General features: G+C 41.3%; 1 protein-coding gene across 2 annotated transcripts in view; it reads right to left on the minus strand.

Annotated features, from left to right (window-relative positions):
- Window positions 1–709: 709 nt before the first annotated feature.
- LOC124555219 (band 4.1-like protein 5) overlaps window positions 710–17,226 on the minus strand; it is a 144,189-nt gene continuing 127,672 nt past the window's right edge. For both annotated transcript variants that reach the window (XM_047129073.1, XM_047129072.1), the window contains one exon: window positions 710–2,410. In XM_047129073.1, the coding sequence (XP_046985029.1) occupies window positions 2,246–2,410 (165 nt within the window). In that variant the 3' untranslated portion in view covers window positions 710–2,245. The remainder of the gene's footprint in view (window positions 2,411–17,226) is intronic.

Consider the following 17,226-nt stretch of genomic DNA (forward strand, 5'->3'; position numbering starts at 1 on the left):
AGTTGCCACATTTTGTTTGTCGTCGTCCACTACCTGGTATGATGGTACAAGATGTCACTGTGTACACAACACAAGCATCTATGGCTCACAAAGCCAGTAATTGCATTTATGACCAGTTAAGGCTAGTGGCTGTGCTCTGTCTTCGACATTGTCTTTCAACGAGACAGTGTAAGTTTGCAAGTTGCCTGTACGATCCTGATGTATCTCCATACAGATGATGTTTTGACGGTTGCCCTGACCAGCACATCTACAGATTTCTCAACCATAACATCTGGTCACAGATTCCTAAGTGAATGGCACATCGTCACTCATCGGCCACTATGATCAATGAACTCTGGCACAGAGCTAAAGCAGCATGGAATGTCACATCTGTATCTGACATCCAAACTCAGTTCGACTTTATGCTCAGCTGAGTTAGACTCAATGTTGCTGCCAGAGGTAGCAGCTGTGTGTACTAACTTTTGCACCCTTTAGACCCACCAATCACATACTAATTTAATCACGCATTTCTCCTAGTATACTGTACATACACAATTAGTAAAATTTAGTTATTTTTTGTCCTTTATTTTGCAGTTTTAATGGCCAGCAGTGTGTAATTATTTGTGTAATCATTGGATTTGCGTAGCAGATCAATGATGACTCACTTCTAGATCAATGACAACTCACTTCTACTTTCTACATGAAGAGGAGGAAATAATAATTACAAACACAATTGAAAACTCATTTATTGGTTTCTATTCACTTATAAGGCATAACAACATATATCATGCTTATATAGCGCACATCTGAATGTAAAGTCTCTATTGTGAACTCTGTTATAAATCTATTAAAATGGAAAAATCTCATCTGCAGTCGATTTGAAGGTACATACCGACAGCTTTAAATATAAACACATAATAAAATATTCCCTTGAAACAACTATATACTTTAAAATACTCTGAGGAGTCATATCACAAAGATTCTCTTATTTAAGTACTGCAACATTTCTTGCTTCTCTTAAGACTATATAAGGTATATGTTTGTTCAAAATCACTGACTACAGTATATCAGAAAATATTATTGTATAGAGATAAGCAAGAAATAGAGAACTATCAAAGGACGGTAATAACCTCTTTATGGTTAATTCAGGAATGTTTCTCATTGAACCATTAACACCATATAACAACACAGTTTACTACAGTAAAAACAGGGTTTAGAAAGCAAAATGGAGAATCGGCACAATACAAAGATTTAGAATTCAGTTGCTTTACTCTCAAAAGAAGAGTGTGCAAAACATATCTTATTATTTTGATGTGGATAGGTCTTTTAACATATCCCAACAGACAGTACAGACAATAACAAAAATGTTTAGATTTTGCACAAAGTATACACAACAAAATAAACAACATCACAATTTAATTGGCACTTTGCCTACAAGTTACTGTAAACTCTAGGACAAGTGTGGTATAACTAAGTATTCATGACAAGCTACAAGAAAATAAAAATTGACATAAAAACACAAGAAATACTAAAAATCAAAGCTAATAGCACCTACAGTTCCTTCACCTCCTATTCTGTCCATTCTAATCTCATTCGATATCTGCAAAAATGTGTTTCTGTGTAATAAAAAATTATAAATGATGTACCTGTCAATGTAGTAAAAATAACTGCAGTCATTTCAGTCTTTCACATTGTTTGAAGGTAAGTTTTATAGCTGCTATAATATGGACGGTCACATTATTAAGGACTAAATTTTCACTTACTGGTACCACACATAAAGGACTAGTACAAGGCACATTATCAGTGGAAATTGGAAAAATATAAATAATTATGGAATGAATATGAACTATAATAAACTACTCTACAGAGACAAAACTCCTTCAAAACCCTGTTAGACTGGGCTGCCAAGGGGTCACATTAAGTACATGAGATTCATAAAGGAAACATAACATTTAAATTACTATTCTCTTTGCTATAGCAACCTAATGTGTCTTATTTCAGAAAATATCTTGGTTCCAAAAATAATTTATCACAGTTACATATGTTTCTAATACATATCCAATGGAAAACAATATATATTAAAATTTGAAGTGACATGCATCCACTGCCACATGAACAAACGTATGCACTGTTTTCAAAACATAAATAGCAAGAAATGGAAATACAAAACAAAATCTCCTTCAGTAATACTTCATGAGGACATACACATGGTATAGTTCCAAAATACTAAATGTAGAATGTGATGTTGAAAACATTATACCACAATTTAGAGTTCTGTGGTAATCACAGTTTTCCTCTGAATAATGGTTTCTGATTTGTTTTTAACACTAGATGGAAAGACAGACTCCGATGATACAAGCCAGGGTGATAGCTGATTGAGTGTTGGAGATATGCTAGTAGCTGGAGAATTACTGCTAGCAGTTGAACATTCCTGCAATTAAAGTAAATACATTACCATCTGAACTAATCAGTATGCATATTACACAAAACAGATTAAAACTACATGTTCCAATGTAAATATATGAGAGACACAAACAATCAATTTTATCTGATGTTGTAAAAAACTGATTACAATTTATTAACATGAACATATTCATATACACTAAATCAGCTTAGTTAAATCATCTGCAAAACCTGTACTCCAGAACTTTTTATAGCATCTCATATGTACTATGCACTTTCCTGCACCCAGTATCAATTACACACTTAAGATTTCACATAAGCTCTTTGCAGTTGGATAACAAGATAGAAGCTTTCCAAGAACAGACCACTGATCTAGACTGAAATATCATACAATGTTGCATATCTTTGACATAAAGTTTCTATGTTTCATGGCATGCAATATCTCATTCATTAACTGTGTACATATATATTTATACTCCAGTAGCCACCTAACAGTGTGCATCTTATTGGTTCTAATCTCTGATATTACTGTATTGGTCGTTTTATCAGACATACGGGGGAGGGGGAAAGAATGGAAAGCTGAAAGGCAGAGGGAATCTATATAGAGAGGGTATACATAAAATATGAACTTGAAGCCATTACTATAGGAAGGGAAGAGGCAGTAGATGAAGATGAGATGGGATATATGATACTGCAAGAAGAATTTGACAGAGCACTTTCACTAACTCAAACAAGACCCATGTAGTAGACGGCATTCCCTCAGAACTACACATATCCATGAGAGAGCCAGCCATGACAAAAATATTCCACCTGATGTGCACGATGTCAAAGAAGAACTACACATATCCATGAGAGAGCCGGCCATGACAAAAAATTCAACCTGATGTGCACGATGTCAAAGAAGAATGTAATAATTCCAATTCACAAGAAAGCAGAGGTGTGAATATTACCTAACTATCAATGTAAAATGTCATGGTTGCACAATACTGACACAAATTATTTACAGAAGAATGAAAAAACTGGTAGAAGTCGACCTCTGGGTAGATTAGTTTGGGTTCCGGAGGAATGTAGGAACACACAAGGCAATACTGACCAGAAGACTTATCTTGCAATGCTTGATAGGGTAATGAAACAGAGTCGTAGCCTGTCTCCGGTGTTATTCAATCTGTACATCGAGCGAGCAATAAAGGAAATGAAAGCAAAATTTGGTGAAGGAATTAAAGTTCAGGGAGAAGAAATAAAAATTTTGAGGTTTTTTTGATGACATTATAATTCTGTCAGAGACAACAAAGGACTTGGAAAATCAGTTGAATGGAATGGACAGTGTTTTCAAAGAAGAATAAAAGATAATATTCACAGAAGCAAAACAATAGCAATGGAATGTAGTTGAAAGAAATCAGGCAATGCTGAGGGCATTCGATTCAAAAAATGTGACACTAAAAATTTGGGCAGTAAAATAACTGACAATGCCCAAAGCAGAGACGATATAAAATGTACACTGGCAATGGAAAGAAAGGTGATTCTAAAGAAGAGGAACTTGTTAACATCGAATACAAATTTAAGCATTAGAAAGTCTTTTTCTGAAGGCATATGTCTGGAGTGTAGCCTTGTATGGAAGTGAAATGTGGACAATAAAAAGTTCAGACAAGAAGAGAATAGAAGAAGCATTTGAAATGAAAGGCTGAAGACTGGGGGCATGGATCATGTAACTAAGGAGGAAGTACTGAATATAAATGGAGAGAAAATAAACCTGTGGCATAACTTGGCTACAAGTAGGGATCAGTTGACAGGACACTTTCTAAGACCTCAAGGACTCATTAATTTAGTATTGGAGGGAAGTGTGGGGGTTAAAAATTGTAGAAGGCGACCAGGGCCAGTGTAAGGTCCAAGTGACAGAAGCCACTGCTTGGGGTGCCAAGCTGAGAGGGACACTGCCGCTGTTAAGATTTTTGTACAGGACACTTGCTTGGGTACCACGCTGAGATGGGTGGCAGGGGTGCCCAAGTACAAGACTTGTATACAATGCATATCACAGTTAGTAGGGGTGAAAGTGTATGAGGGAAATGAGGAGGGGGTGCCAAATGATCTGGAAAAATGTTCTCGAACCAATCCTGAGGGAGACCAAGAGACAAATACAATAAGCAGGTCCAAACTGATGTAATTTGGAGATGAAGAGGCTTGCATAGGATAGAGTAGTGTGGAGAGCTGCATCAAACCAGTCTTTGGACTGAAGACCACGACAACATAGGAGAGGAAACAATACGTTGTTCAATTTTTTTTTTTAAATGAAACCTCAAAATATGCTTTTCCTTTACGTACAGTGCCTTTCTTATAGCATCTGCCAATGCAACCAGACAAGCATCTTTATGATGCTCACACAATAATTAAACAAAATATAATTGAACATGAAATTCTTCTCTGAATCTCGTCTATTCCTATGTCTTTCCTACAATTAATTTTATGTGGTTGTTCCCCTTGAAACTGATTTAGATGCAATGTCATAGGTATTTTACAGTTGTGGCTATTCCCAGTAACTGGCTGCTGTTTTATCAAACAATAATAGCTGTTTTTTGAACATACTCCACTAATGAGTACAGAAATGTCTTCTTAGTAACTGGTACTTCCATCTATTTACAAGCAACACATAAATATTTGTTTGTACTGAGGGTCAACAGCCAGTCCGTGCACCAAGTGTCATTAATCAACCGGTCATGCATCTTAAGACAATTTTATAGTGTTGCAGCTTCTACATTTGACTCTTGTAGTGAACTACTGAAGGTCACAAATCAAAGTACTTTCATGCATCTGCTAGCCTTTAAATACTGAAAAAGGTTTCTCACACTACAACTTTGATGACAATTATATTACAACACATTTTGAGTAGGGAGAACATGGACCCATTGTTACAGTTTATGTACACATTATATTAGTTCTCAATATAAATTAATACTTATTTTCAGCAAAGGATTTACAAACAAGAGTGTATGTACACAAGACACTAAAAAAGGCACACACATGGGTTTGATTAAGAATTAATTAACATTGAGTCTTAAATCTGCAAGGTTTTTATTGTTATTATTCCCCTTTTTAAAGCAATTAACATTGCTGTTCTCATGGAAAAGCCTGATTCGATAACCAGTATTGTTATGGATTGTTTTTTTCCAGGAATGGAGTGAGGATCACTCAGCAATATGAGGACAACTGAGATGCTATTTGAGGGGAACACAGTTACTAGAGATTATGAAAGTTGATATTAATGACCAGTAAAATTATGCATTGATCATATACATCTCCATACTGCTGTCCAGTGACTTATGTAGGAGATCAAGTGATGTTCAGTCAGAATGACACAATACCCTTGACCCAACTGTGGAGTTAGTTGTTATGACAGACTCTTATTAGGTTGTTTGTGTTGGTGTTTTATACGAACATTCACCAATGGTAAATGTTTCTGTTGTGATACTAAACAGTCTTACTTGTACGACTGGATTAATTACAATTATGACTATTCCATCAATATTTTCCAGAAAAATCAACTTCTGTAGCTTTAAATAACATTCTAATTACATGGCAGCAGTATACAAGGCATAAGGGAAAGAAGAAATGCTAAAAACATTGAACAGCCAAGATCGCATAAATATTTCATTATTTAAAACAAGCGGTTTCGACAGACTTTGCTGTCATCTTCGGATCTTACAAAATCTTTCTGTTATGAAACACGTTCATTTTACGTTGGATATATTCTCATGTGGATACGAATCAATACATTATAAAATGTCTGTGCACGCACCCACACCCACACCCACCCACACACACACACACACACACACACACACACACACACACACACATATTTCATAACGGTAAGTTTTTGTGAGACCTGAAGACGGCAGCAACTTCTGTCGAAACCGATAAACATATGTGCGATCTTGGCTCTTGAACGTTTTTAGGAAGTAAAACCGATCTCTCCTTCATTTTTCTAAAAATGAGAAAATTAAGTGAAAGGAGACAGAGATCTGTAGGTTCCTACATCTAGGACAAATGGGATTGCAAATGAAATTGTTAAGAGAATATGCAGGTAAGTCATTAGAGTCAAGATGAGATACTAATAAATTGCTAGCAGCAGGTGAAATTTAGAAATCCAAGAAATTACCAGTGGCAGAAAGCACTTAAGTTTGTGTCTACGTCTGGCGTGGCATTGAACATGGCTGGTTGACAATTTTCTATCTTTATTTGCAGCAGAATAATTGTGTATACCCTTTCCCTTGCACATGTTACTGTTAACAGAAGACAAAAATGCTATCTTGTTGAGAGAATACATTATGAGAAATGTTGCTGTAGTGTTGATGTGATAAGAGTTAGAAAGATTGTAACTTAAATACAGCCATGAGCCACAAACAATTTATTCAAATTTAACTATTACAGCTTGAGGATATTTACAATTCGACTGCCAAATGGCCTTACAAGCTTCCACGCTGGGGCTTCACTTAGTGCTCATTAACCCAGCAATACCAACCAAGGAAGGGAGGGGGTCATAGGATACTTTAAATCAGCCTTTTGTACTCACTGTAATGTAGTCATGTACTTTATATTTTACAATTTTGAGAAAATATGCTGTTGTTAATGAAGTTCTCTACCAGAGTCTATAATTGTTTTAAATTCTTAACTTAAACTTAATCCAAAAATTTTAGCCTAACAGAGGTGGTCATAAGTCCCCCTCCCTTTAGTAGTGGGTGTAACTTTTCTCGACAAATATCTTATACAATAAATAATAGTGCTGCGGTAATATGAGAAACCCAGACATAAAATTTCTCTGTGTGCATAGCAACAATAGTTTCAGAATGGGCATGGTTCATTTCTCTTTGGTTTATGACAGACAGATGAGACAACTGACAAAATGGTAAGGAAATATTCAAATAAGAGAGCTACAAGCAGGTGGCTATTTTCCACTGTTTACAGTCTTGTGGCATAGTGGTTAGCCCAGTGGACTCAAATTTGGGAGAACTGGTTCAAATCCCCGACACACAATCCTGATTTTGGTTTTCCGTGATTTCCCTAAATTGCTGAAGCCAAATGACAGGATGGCTCCTTTTAATAGGGCATGGGCAATTTCTTTATCAAATTCAAGGTTTGCTGCATATCTAATGGCATCATCGATTGGATGTTAAACTCTATCTACCTTTTCTTCTTGTGGATATAGCAGCCATAAACGATTACACATTATTTCTACTCAACTTCCCAGGCTGGAATAAGAAAATGAAATGAAATGATTCTATGGCACTGATGGCCAGAATATTGCAGGACTGCATAAGTCTGTGGTTTCAGCAATAGAGTGTATTCTCCGACAGAAAATCAATAAGAACTTCAGTGCAAAGTATGCTCATGAAGGTATATGTCATCTGCGTACTATTAAAAGCCAGTCAAAAGCAGAATAGCGAGGCAAAGTGAACAAATCAACAATACTCTGCATCAATAAAGAGATATACACATGTGGTAAACACAGTAAGAAAACTGTTCCATGTGTGAAGTAGATTCTGATGAAAAGGCTTTGAAAGACAAATGAGAAGCATTGTGTAATATCTGTCAACATGAAAACATGAAGATAAAATAGAATATCATAGGAAAAGTGATATAACACAGAGATAGAGTTGGGAAGAATTTGTGTCCCATTTAGAACACAATATATGCAGATCCCAAACACAGGTGTTCGAAACTATTAAAAAGCTAAACGGGGAGATAAAACAAAATGTGAATGTGAATCCCATCCCTCTAAGTAAAGGGTTGCAGTAATTTCAGAATCTATGGTCACAAACATCAGAGCCTCTTACAATCCAACTCTCAGTGAACTGCTAGGGTTGCATAAAAAGTAACAGCAACACTGCCATAAGATGAAGGATGTGTATCCAATGGCACGAACTACGAAGATGGGTGTTATTCTTGTGAAACATCCTTTGCTCCTGTAACCGTCCTGGCCTTGACCTCTGGTAACTCACTGTCCTCACATTCTTTACCCAACATTTTCCGTTTCTCCATCCTACCACCCTATCCCAATTCATGTCTCCATGTCACCTTCACTGCATGCCACTCCTCCCTACCACACTCCTGGGCGGCAAACCAGCTGCCTCCCTCCAAGCCACTAGTCACCCACCCCCAACCCCTCTTCCTGCCTCCTGCCTCTCTCTCCCTCTACCCACCTCACGCAACCTAGTCCACCAGGTGAAATGCAGCACTGGCATGTGTATCGTGTATCCAGCTGACACCATGCAGAGGCGCGCGTGTGTGTGTGTGTGTGTGTGTGTGTGTGTGTAGGTAACGGGTGAGTTGGGGCACCCTGAAAATATTCAAGTTTGGAGTTGGCATGGCTGGCACGGGCTACTCGGCAAGCCGGGGCCTGTCAGCAACCACGACCATGTGGTGCTGAACAGTAGCCCGGAGCAAGTGGGGCAGCCCCAGCATCTGGTCCAGGCCGACCGTGTGGCTGGGAATTCCATGTTGACACTGTGTTGAGGAAGGTGCTTTGTGTCGATGAAGGAGATTTGTATGCCTGAAGTGCCAAAGATGGTGGACTTTGTGAAACCATAATGGCAGACATTTCACAGTTCACGTAGAAATTAATAGTGGCCAGAGGAATCATGATACCTCAAAAAGAAACATGTACATTGCCATTATTTGCATGACGATTCTGATGGTGTAATCAGATTTTCAATATCTTTATTAGTTTAATGTTTAGTATCTGACTGTAAATTATACAAGTAACACCCAGCAACAAATTTCCAAAATCTAAACGGTACATCCCATTTTGTCAACTGATGTGTCTTTAGAAAGCTATTAGTGTGAACCTACATTGGTATGAATTACAGGCATGTAACTTGAGTTATTGGAGGTCAAAGTGGCCGATTATTATTGATCGCACCAGGCCATAAATATACTTGTAAATATATATTTATTCGTCTATGTCTTTGTTTATATCCGATATATACTATTCATGAAGAAATTGGTCAAATATTTACTGTGTTTTGGAAAGCACAGAGAGATTAGGCTACTGGCCTAATTTTGCTTCTATTCCTTTGATATATCCAGAATGAGATTTTCACTCTGCAGTGGAGTGTGCGCTGATATGAAACTTCGTGGCAGATTAAAACTGTGTGCCGGGCCGAGACTCGAACTCAGTAGAGCACTTGCCCGCGAAAGGCAAAGGTCCTGAGTTCAAGTCTCGGTCCGGCACACAGTTTTAATCTTCCTTTGATATATGTTTATTTAATTTGTTTATGTATTTAGTAATGTGTGGGAGAGCGTGTTTATGGTCCTGCTGTAGGAATATTTATTTAATTTCAAGTTAGTTAAATGTAAATCCAGTATTTTGTATGTGTTTCAATATGTTTGTGAGTGTGCATTGGCTTGGAGACATGGCGCGAGTGCTCTAGTCAATCACAGCGCTCATTTCTACGGTAGGCGACTGAAGTCAATGGAGAGACTGTATGGAAGAGGGGAGGAACATCGGGTCACACAGGACACGAGGGAGTGCTGGACAGGAAGGTGCGACGGATGGTCGCAGAAAATACTTGGAGAGTGTGGATATGTTTACGACTGGTCGCGGGAGATAGAAATATTCGTAGTGCCGACTTGTTCACTTGTGAGATTTCTGTGGCTTCTGCAGTGAAGACGTAGTATGCATTTAGACTGAATATCTCGCGAGCTATGTTGTTGTTCATAACTAATTACATGAAGTAGGAATCTATTGTTTCCCTGTTATTCAACTTATATTTTATTTAATTGCTGGGCCATTGACACCAATAAATGTTTTGCAGAAATAAACAGCATTCTTAAAAGTACTTCTGTTATTGTACTAATAATTTAAAGTTGTTAAGATAGGACATGCAGATTTTATTTAATTGCAATCTTTCATTTATAAATTTTTATGTTACATTCAAAATTTGCAATTGCCCAGTGATAGGAACCTTCGACCATTTGATTCATGCGTGTATTCATATTGTATACTGTGGACTGAACAGTATTTGGCATATAATATGGCTACTACATATCCTACCCCCTAGACAACGAAACAAGCCAAAACTTTTAATATTTCAAATCTGAGTCAGAGGGTACTTAGTTGAGGGCCACATTTTTTATTTGAAAGCCCAGAATTGGGGGCTCGGCTGGAATTTGTGTCCTGCAAAGTGGTAATGCCTTTGCTCTCTGTTATTCAGTGTACTATGCAAAGTGATCCTCTCACAAAACACAGTGTGAGGTCGGTTTTTTTCCCCGTAAGTAGGGATTTGGAAATAGCGAAATTATGTAGTAATTTTCACAACACATGCTATCGATAGAGGCCCTAATCTGTCACGTTAAAGGCAATTTGCGTGGGGGCTCACAGTCTAAATAAGTTGAGTGCAGGGAACGGCAGTGGTTAGCGTGTTTAACGGACAGCGGTATCGGAGACGGCTGGAACATGCGGTAACCGGCAGCAGCAACAGTTACATCAGGCAACTTCCAGTGGCGGACGCATATCAATAGCAGTACGACGGCAGCGTCTTCGAGTACTCCAGGGCAGTCTTCAATGTCGACTTCCACTACAACTTACGGCATCACCATGGAAGAGGGAACCATCTCAGATTAGATAAGTGCCTGCGCAAATAGTGACATATTGTTTAACTCTGAAGTTCAAGCTCCACTTATAGATCTTGTGAATATAAAGCAGTCACCTAGTATGCGTAATTCTGAAAACGGAAGTGAGCCGGTTAGCCCGAAATCGGAGTGCGAAAGTGTAGCTAGCGGGAATTCAGGCAAGGGGAATGAATGTGAGGGAGATATGATGTCTCAGCTAATGCAAATGATCCAGGGATTGGGAAATAATATGAATAAAATAGCAAATAATATCAGTACAATTCAAACAGATATAGGTACATTGCGAACAGTTACGGATACAATTCGGACTGATGTGGGTACAATGTGAACTGAAATAGGTTCCAGTATGAACAATGAAGTTGAAAAATTACGAGTAACCTTGAAAAAGCAACTGATGATAAATTAAAATGTGTCCGAGTGGATATGAGGAAAATTACAGACGAAGTTGTAATAGTAAAATCTAAAATCAAATCAGTGGAAAAAGATCTTGGGGAAAAAATAGATAAGATACAGATGGAACTTGGGGGCAAGGTAAGCGACTGTATAAAAGTGCAAGATGCTCATAAAAGCGATATAAATTTAGCAGTTAGTGACAGTTGTATGCATAAAACCAGCACTGTTGTGGAAACCAATCGATGCATTCAGAAATAGAGGAAGACATTTTAACACCTGGAAACCAAGTTTTACTGAGGATATTCAATATATGGACATGAAATGGGAGGAAGCTACAAACCTGGCAGCTGATCGAGTTTGGTGGCGGAAACTTGTGTGATATGCTACCTAACACAGGAGAAACTAAGTCAAGTAAGAGGTGGGAGTTCATTCCTTTGGATTCCCACCATTATTTCCATTCTATCAAAGCATGAATTTAAGTTTGTAGCCTTTAGTGACCTAGCTTTCAATAATGCTGTAACTATCAACACTAAGTTAGTTATTTACAATGCAATCACGTTTATGAAACTTCCTGACAGATTAAAGTTGTGTGCTGGATCGAGACTCGAACTCAGGACCTCTGCCTTTCATGGACAAGTGCTCTATCATCTGAGCTACCCAAGCATGACTCAGATCCATCCTCACAGCTCCAATTCTGGCAGTACCTCGTCTCTTACCTACCTAACTTCACAGAAGCTCTTCTGAACCTTGCAGAACTAGCACTCCTGGAAGAAAGGATATTGTGGAGACATGGCTTAGCCACAGCCTGGGGGACATTTCCAGAATGGGATTTTCATTCTGCAGTGGAGTGAAAGAGTGAAACTCTCATTCTGGAAACACCCCCCCAGGCTGTGGCTAAGCCATGTCTCCGCAATATCCTTTCTTCCAGGAGAGCTGGTTCTGCAAGGTTCGCAGAAGAGCTTCTACGAAGTTTGGAAGGTAGGAGACGATGTACCGGCAGAACTGAAGCTGTGAGGACGGGTCTTGAGTCGTGCTTGGGTAGCTTAGATGGCAGAGCACTTGCCCGCAAAGGGCAAAGGTCCTGCATTCGAGTCTCAGTCCGGCAAACAGTTTTAATCTGCCAGGAAATTTCATATCAGTGCACACACTGCTGCAGAGTGAAAATCTCATTCTGGCAATCATGATTACATTTATCAATTACACAGTCTTACTCCATTTTCTGGGTGCCTGACAACCTCATGAACGTGGTTAAGTCTGCACCATAGTCCTCCTGTTGCTTAATGTAAGTTTCATATTTTCTTAGAAAAACAATGAACCATGCTATATGCTGTGTATACTAAAATTTTGTTACATTTATCCAGTTAAGCTGATCATCATGGAAGTAATTTTTGCAGCTTTCAACCTTAAATAAGTGGCTTATGCTTACATGTAACTTTCACATTCTCTCTGAAACAATATGATGAACTACGTATTTTATTCAACTTTTATTGACTCAGTGTGCTTTAATTTAGCTGCATTAAAAGGTTAATTTTGACTTTGAATAATTGCCTGTCCCCAGGTAAATCATAATGTCTATGTTTATCTGTATCCAAACTATTACTATCACTATGAGTTTAGCAACGGGATTTCTAAGCTGTTTTTTAAATATTTCTGTTGATTCACAATTACTGTGTGTGATTGTTCTTAATGCCCACATGGGATTCCATTGTGTTATAGTTCTTACCATCTGATGGGTTCAGTTAGTTGTATTTTGCAATCGAAGTTTAATGAACAGTAATAAAAGATTTATTTCACTGCTGTGGGATACTGCCAATCAAGTTAGGTTTTTGTCTGCTTATTAGCTTAATATATATTCTCCAGCCCAAAATTTATTTTTATATAATGAAGACAATTTAAAAGGTATTATTTCCATGATGACTGTATTTGTATTCTCTTGGTATCATGTTCATACCATTTTACAAAAGTGATGCAGATAACTAAATGTTCCTGTTGCTTATGTTAATCCACTGCTGTGGCAATTTGAGCTACTATCGCCACCTTTCACTTCCATCCTCAACAACAGTACCATCCTATTAATGTTACACCAGTAACACAACATACCGTAGTTTTTTTTTTTTTTGAAGTCCTCCTGGCAAACTTGGATTATCACACCTTTTGTTGTAATCGCAACCATGCTGGTTGTGGAGTTGCTGAGAAAAAAAGCACAGCGGAACCAAATGGGAGCAGCCTGCGAACAAACAAAACGAATGGGGAAGGACGGACGTGAACAACGATGGACGACCGAGAAAGACCTAACGAACAACAAGGGGTCACAAGCGAAACCTCACGAATCCACAACATCCGCTCGTACATGGAAACAAAGCAATGTAAACAAACTGTCTGTTGGCGAGATGTCAATAAACTAATGCAAATATCAGACTGCCTGCTAAGCGAGAGGCAGGTGCTTAAATATATGATAGAGCACGTCGCTATAGGCCGCTGGGACCACGTGTGCAGCCACGGCTTACGGCGCAACAGCTCGAGAGACCTCTAGTGGTAATCAAGGTCCATGCCGTCTGGCATGGATTCGAAACCTGCAGTGTTCGATACCAGATACTTCCCCCCTGAAACTTGTGCGTAGGGGCAGAAACACCCCGGATGGTGCCGAGGCGGTCGGCAGATGGGAGAAGACCCAGGCTGGTCAACCACCGATCGCAAGGAGGAAGGGATGTCCGATGTGTCCATGATGGCCGAGCCAAAGGCCAGGGCAGTGGAGGGAGCCACCGATCCACCTGGGGGCGGGGAGGGCCGGCGGCAGGCCCGCGGGGCGGCAGCAACCGGGGGCAGTGGCAGCAACTCGAGGAGCACATCTGTACCCGAAGGAGGTAGTGGAGGAGGAGACGGCGGTGGGAGTCCTGCGGGGGCATGTGGGCGGAGCTGGTTATGACGACAGCGCTCCAACCCTTTCGACGTCTGCACCGATGTGACACGCTGCCCATGGGCCATGATGACCATGCGGGTCTCTATGGTTGTACCGTGGGCGTAACGCTGAGAGGACCAGGAGTGAGGGTGGGAGGGGGACAGCATCAGCAAATGAAGCAGGGTCCGCGGCTGTCACCTGTGGAGGAGCTCCACCAGACTGCGGCCATCAATTGGCGTGGTGTGATAGGTGCTCAAAAACAGGGTGAGGGCCGACGTGGTTGGAGATGTGTCGACCGCCTTCATCAACTGCTGTTTAAATGTGCAGTCAAGCCTCTCTGCCGTGCCATTTGAGGAAGGGTGGGCTATGGATATGTTTGACACCGTTGTCCTCACAGAAGTCGTGGAAGGAGGATGCTGTGAATTGGGAGACCAATGTGTGAGGCAGGCCCTCTATGGCGAGAACCTGGGCCAGGGCTGTGAGTGTGGCCTCCGTAGTGGTGGACGCCATGTGGATGACATATTGGTATTTGGGGTAGGCATAAATGATAAGTAACCACATGGACCCTGAAAACAGGCCAGCAAAACCGAGATGGATGCGATCCCAGGGCCAGTGAGGCACAGGCCAGAGTGTGAACGACTGAGGGGTCTTGCCTGGTGACACACACACACACACACACACACACACACACACACACAGTGCACCCGCAGACCAGGTGGTCAATATCGCCATCAATGCCGGAGAGCCAAAACTTTCATGCAGGACATACCCCAGTGCCCCCGGTGTAACAAACGGAGCACTTGATGCTGCAACTCTGGAGGGATGACCACCCAATGGGCATCTGACTCCGTACCTAACAGAAGGACATCATCGACAACCACGGAGAGCCTGTATGACAGGTAGCACCAGGGGCTGAAATCGGTCCGCATCCGACGAATAATATAGGAGGGCCAACCATGGACCACATAGCGGAGAACCTGCCGCAAGATAGGGTCGTGGCAGGTAGCCACAGCATTGTGAGCAGCCATAAGAGGCAGACTGTCTAGCGCATTCCGGCAGGCAGAATCAATGTGAAAGCAGAGGACTTCCTGTTGGTCAAACGCAGGATCGGGGCTTGCTGGGAAATGTGACAAAGCGTCCGCATTAGCATGGTGGCCGGTGGGATTATACCGGTAAGGTGTAAGCGCAATTTCGTAAAAATAACGCCCAGTGCTGGACGCATTGAGCCGTCCAATCTGGAAGGTGAGAGTGGGGTCCAAAAAACATAACTAAGAGTTTATGGTTCATCAGGAGGGCGAACTTTGCCCCAAAGAGATAGGTGTGAAATTATTGGATGGCAAACACGATCACCCGGGCCTCCTTTTCAATCTGGGAGTAGTTTCTTGGGCTGGGGTCAACATCTTAGATGCATAAGCGATGGGCTGTTCGGAGCCATCGGCATTCCGACACGCGAGGATGGCCCCAATGCTGTATGGTGACGTGCCAGCCGCCACAACCAAGGGCGGTCCAGAGAGAAGGGAGGAGTGAGGCTATGGGTGGACTTCAGCATCACCTTTAAACAGAGAAAAGCCTGGTCACAGGCAGGAGTCCAATCAAAAGGCACCCCTTTGCAACGCAAGTGATTGAGGGGTTGAGCAATGGAGGCAGCCTGGGGTAAGAACTTTAAGTAATAAGTAACCTTGCCCAAAAAGACATGGAGTTCAGATAAGTCCTTGGGACGAGAAAGGGCCTCAATGACCTCGACTTTATGACCTGAAGGGCGAATGCCTCTTTGCTAAGCCAGTGGCCTAAGTATTCCACTTCCGGATGAAAAAAAAACAACACTTGTCCAGCCGACAGCATAAACCTGCAGATTACAGAGCATGAAGTAAGACACTGAGGTTTTGCCAATGTTCCTGGCGGGAACGCCCGGTGACCAAGATGCCACCCAGATAATTCATGCAGGCAGGGATAGGCCGCGTAAGCTGCTCCAGGAACCACTGGAAAATGGCCAGCACTGAAGAGACACCAAATGGAAGGCACATGTACTTGTACAATCCAAAAGATGTTCTGGGAATCGGCATCCAAGGGTAACTGGTGGTATGCCTCAGCCAGGTCGATCATGGAAAGTACTCTCCCCCCGGCAAGCTTGGCGAGAAGGTCTTCTTGTCGGGGAATGGGGTAACTGTCGATGAGGGACTGAGCATTGACAGTAGCGCCGAAGTCCTCACACAGGAGAAGGGACCCATTGGGTTTCCGTATGACCACCAATGGTGTTGCCAAGGGAAATGTATGTCACAGGCTCCAGAACACGAGTGGCCTGGAGCCGATCAAGTTCTTGCTTGACTGCCAGCCGTAAGGCCACCGGAAGGGGTCGGGCTTGGAAAAAGCGAGGTTGCGCATTGGTCAAAATGTGATGTGCACATTGGAAGCACATCTGAGATCTGTTGCAAACGATGACGCAAAAGCGGAGCACAGATTCTCCAAGTCCTGAAATGGAACAGCCATGGAAACGACCTTAACTTCATCAGAAATTGAAAAGCCAAACAGGTGAAACGCATCCAGGCCAAAAATATTCGAAGCTGCTGGATGGTCGATGACAAATAGGGTAAGGAGCTGGGTAACACGTTTGTACGTTGCCTGGGCGTCCAACTGCCCATGAAGGGGAATGGAACCGTCTCCGTAGGCGACCAAACGCTGAGAGGGAGGGGACAACTCAGGAGAGCCCAGTCGGGTATACGTTGCCATATTAATCAGGGAGATGGTGGCCCCAGTGTCAACCTAAAAACTGACATCCTCAGTGAAAAGGCAGAGCGTGAGGAAAAGCTTCTGCGCTGATGGGTCATTCTGTGGGACTACCGATTGCAGAGCATGGACGGTATCTTGAGGCCCAGGACTGGAGCGAGTCGAGCGATTACGACAAACCAATCGGATGTGGCTCTCCTTGT

This window comes from Schistocerca americana, chromosome X (genome assembly GCF_021461395.2).
Source record: "Schistocerca americana isolate TAMUIC-IGC-003095 chromosome X, iqSchAmer2.1, whole genome shotgun sequence".
NCBI classification, from domain to species: Eukaryota; Metazoa; Arthropoda; class Insecta; order Orthoptera; family Acrididae; genus Schistocerca; species Schistocerca americana.